General features: G+C 36.4%; 1 protein-coding gene across 2 annotated transcripts in view; it reads left to right on the forward strand.

Moving 5' to 3' along the window:
• The first annotated feature begins 388 nt into the window (after window positions 1-388).
• The window catches only part of LOC109219401 (auxin response factor 8-like), a 9,760-nt gene continuing 6,887 nt past the window's right edge, over window positions 389-3,261 (forward strand). Inside the window, exons 1-6 of one of the 2 annotated variants that reach the window (XM_019383860.1) lie at window positions 389-1,118; window positions 1,351-1,463; window positions 1,578-1,682; window positions 1,792-1,848; window positions 1,938-2,093; window positions 2,180-2,264. In XM_019383860.1, coding sequence (XP_019239405.1) covers window positions 1,076-1,118; window positions 1,351-1,463; window positions 1,578-1,682; window positions 1,792-1,848; window positions 1,938-2,093; window positions 2,180-2,264 — 559 coding nt within the window. In that variant the 5' untranslated portion in view covers window positions 389-1,075. The remainder of the gene's footprint in view (window positions 1,119-1,350; window positions 1,464-1,577; window positions 1,683-1,791; window positions 1,849-1,937; window positions 2,094-2,179; window positions 2,265-3,261) is intronic. The other variant, XM_019383861.1, reaches the window with a different exon arrangement.

Genomic DNA, 3,261 nt, shown 5'->3' on the forward strand with positions numbered 1-3,261 from the left:
TGGTTACAAAAACTCCTTGTAAAGGATAGAATATGAAAGTGTAAAAATAATAATTTTTAAATACAAAATATATTATTTTTATTGTAATAAACTAATAAAAAAATAGTAAGAACAGAAAGAGTATTAAAATAAAAATATTATGCTGATATAATAATCAACCGAACGACTTTTAATTGTGAAAAAGAAATAGGAGTAGTTATTACAATATTGACGTGGTCTTTTTCTTAGATTTGGTTCTTCTTCTTCTTCTCTTTCTTGATCATGTGCAATATTATATTTGAAGCTCCGTACTCTGACAATGACCACTGAAGGATGGGTAGCACATGCCCTCCTGTCAAATCACAAACTCCATTCTACGGCCATGATCCTCCGTACGGTTCTGTCAACGGCTCTGATTCCCTTTCCCCCCAAACCTTCCTCAGTCTCTCTGATAACTAACAGTACACATACACTTCAACAAAATGAGAGCCATTACTATTAACTCTCTCTCTCTCTCTCTCTCTCTCTCTCTCTGTACACACACACACACACACTGACGCTCTCCCTCTCTCTACTGTTATCAGGTCGACCTTGGTCGGGTGGGGTATAAAGGGACAACCAGACCCCTTTGTTTCTCTCTCTTTCAGAAAAAGCCTTAATCAGTGATAGTGATATCCCAAGTAAAAAAAGCTGAAAGTTGAGCTCAGCTTAACTTAGCTTAGATACTATCAACTCAACTCAACTCATTTGAACTAAAGGGTATCGTCAAATTTTGATCTTTTTTGCTTTTTCACTGTTTTGTTGAATTTTTTAATGGAAGTATTGGAGAAAAAGAAGAGTTTTGAGCTGTGTTGAAAAGGGGATTTCTTTTTTGGTTAAATGCATGTGAAGATTGTTGGGGTTAAAATGGGGAAGAGATGGGGTATATTGAGGATAAAGGTGATGAATTGGTGGGAGTATTTAGGGTTTGAGTTGGTTTTAAGAGTTGGAATTGAGGGTTTTGTTTAATTAAGTGGATAATTTACAAGAAAAGGGTGTTATTGTAGTTTATATTTTAGATATTTTTAAGAGAAGTGAGTTTAAAAAAGAAGAAAGAATGAAGCTTTCAACATCAGGAATGGGTCAGCAGGCTCAAGAAGGTATCTTCTACTTCTAACTTCTTTATACTTTTTTCCTTCAATTGCTGTCTTCTTTTTAGGGGTTTTGGCTTTTTATATATCACTATCAGTGTGTTTTGTGTTACTATATATTTTCTTTGCTTGTGTTAATAAGATAAAGGAATCTTAACTGGGATAATCATTAGTTTATCTGCAATTAAGTGGAATTAAATTATTGCTGATATTTTTTATTTGGATGTGGATTTGCTGAAAGGAGAGAAAAAGTGTTTGAACTCAGAGCTATGGCATGCTTGTGCTGGCCCTCTGGTGTGCCTACCAACAGTGGGAAGTCGTGTTGTTTACTTTCCTCAGGGTCATAGTGAACAGGTACCACATTTCTTCCTCTCTCTCTTTATCAAACAGACACACACACACACGCACAGAGAGCAGTGATACAGCCATTATTAGTCAGGTAACTGATGCTCCCTTACTGGAATTGAGTGTCAGGTAGCTGCAACAACTAATAAAGAAGTTGATGCTCATATACCCAATTATCCAAATTTGCCGCCACAGTTGATCTGTCAACTCCACAATGTTACAATGCATGTGGGTTTCATCAATTACATTCTGTGTTTTCGTATATTTCTTATGAATTATTTATTATTATGTAAGTTGTATAGGCCCATGAAGAATTGATAATTTGTGGAAATTTCAGGCAGATGTTGAAACGGACGAAGTATATGCTCAAATGACTTTGCAGCCCTTGACGCCGGTAATCTGGAATGTTACTTTCTTATAAAGAATGCCTTTTTGCAGAACTTCTTGTGAATTGGGTGACAAATATTTTGTGTTGGATTTCAGGAAGAACAAAAAGATACATATCTTCCTGTTGAGTTTGGAATCCCTAGCAAGCAGCCTACTAACTATTTCTGTAAGACGCTGACTGCAAGTGATACCAGCACGCATGGTGGCTTTTCTGTCCCTCGCCGTGCTGCAGAGAAAGTTTTTCCTCCTCTGGTGATTATTGATCCCATGGTCCTGTCAATTTTGACTTGGCTCTGAAGCTAAGACTGATGTTATTCTCATTTTTACTGGCATCTCAGGATTTCTCGCAGACACCACCGGCCCAAGAACTAATTGCAAGGGATCTGCATGATGTTGAATGGAAGTTCAGGCATATTTTCCGAGGCAAGCTCTTGATGTTGTTTTCTTTGTTGCTCTCTTCAGCTTTACATTGTTTAGAGTTTCTTCAGCTGTACTCAATTATCTGGTGTGTGTTTACCTCTTGGAGCAAAAGCTAGACACTGACATGAACTGGTCATGTGCTTCATCTTTGTCTCTGTCGGAATCTCCAATTAAATTATCCCATATGTTTACTTGTGTAGGGTTGTACTGTTGTTTCCCAGTTCATGCATCTCTACCCTGTTATATTATTTTAAAAAGTAATGTGTCATTGTCATATGTCCATGTGTGTTTATCTTCTTATTCGTTGAGTGTGCAACAATGCCGAGAAAAAGGACTATCAGAGAAGTATTGCATAGCTAAGGTAATTTTTAATCATTGATGTAAATGGACTGTAAACTCATAACCTTGGTAAAACTAATTAAGTATTTTGAAGCCATGTGGACGTGTAAAGTACTCTGTTCATCCATACAGAAGTTTCCACAGTTCATTCTTCTAAGATTTTCCCTTCTTTCATTGTTCAACAAAGTGTTGGAATATAAATGAAGAGAACTTATAGCTTCCTTCTTTTTCTCATAGTATGTCATGAGATCTTCAAACAAAGTGCATGTAAACACTATAATTTTTTTTTGAAGTGGAAGATGACAAACCTTTTGATTCTTTTGAAGGATGGACCACATTATAGACTTGTTTTAGGATAGAAGAGAAACTGGAAAAAGTGAAACATAAATAAGCTTGGGCTTATCAAACTTTTTGGGCTCTATATCTTGATGGAGATGCAAGAAATGGAAAATTAAGGACATTAAGATAATCTCTCTGTGTCTGAGTGGCACTGCTTTTCTGTTGAAGAAACCTATGGACAATGAGAGAACTCTATTATGCATGTATTGTAATAGAGTGGGTCAACAGTCTTTTTCAACTCTTCTTCTTATGTTATTTAACTCTTTTTGAGTGGACATACGTTCTTTTTTTTTTTTAGGGGGGGGGGGGGGGTTAGGGTGAT

This window comes from Nicotiana attenuata, unplaced genomic scaffold, assembly GCF_001879085.1.
Source record: "Nicotiana attenuata strain UT unplaced genomic scaffold, NIATTr2, whole genome shotgun sequence".
Classification (NCBI taxonomy): domain Eukaryota; kingdom Viridiplantae; phylum Streptophyta; class Magnoliopsida; order Solanales; family Solanaceae; genus Nicotiana; species Nicotiana attenuata.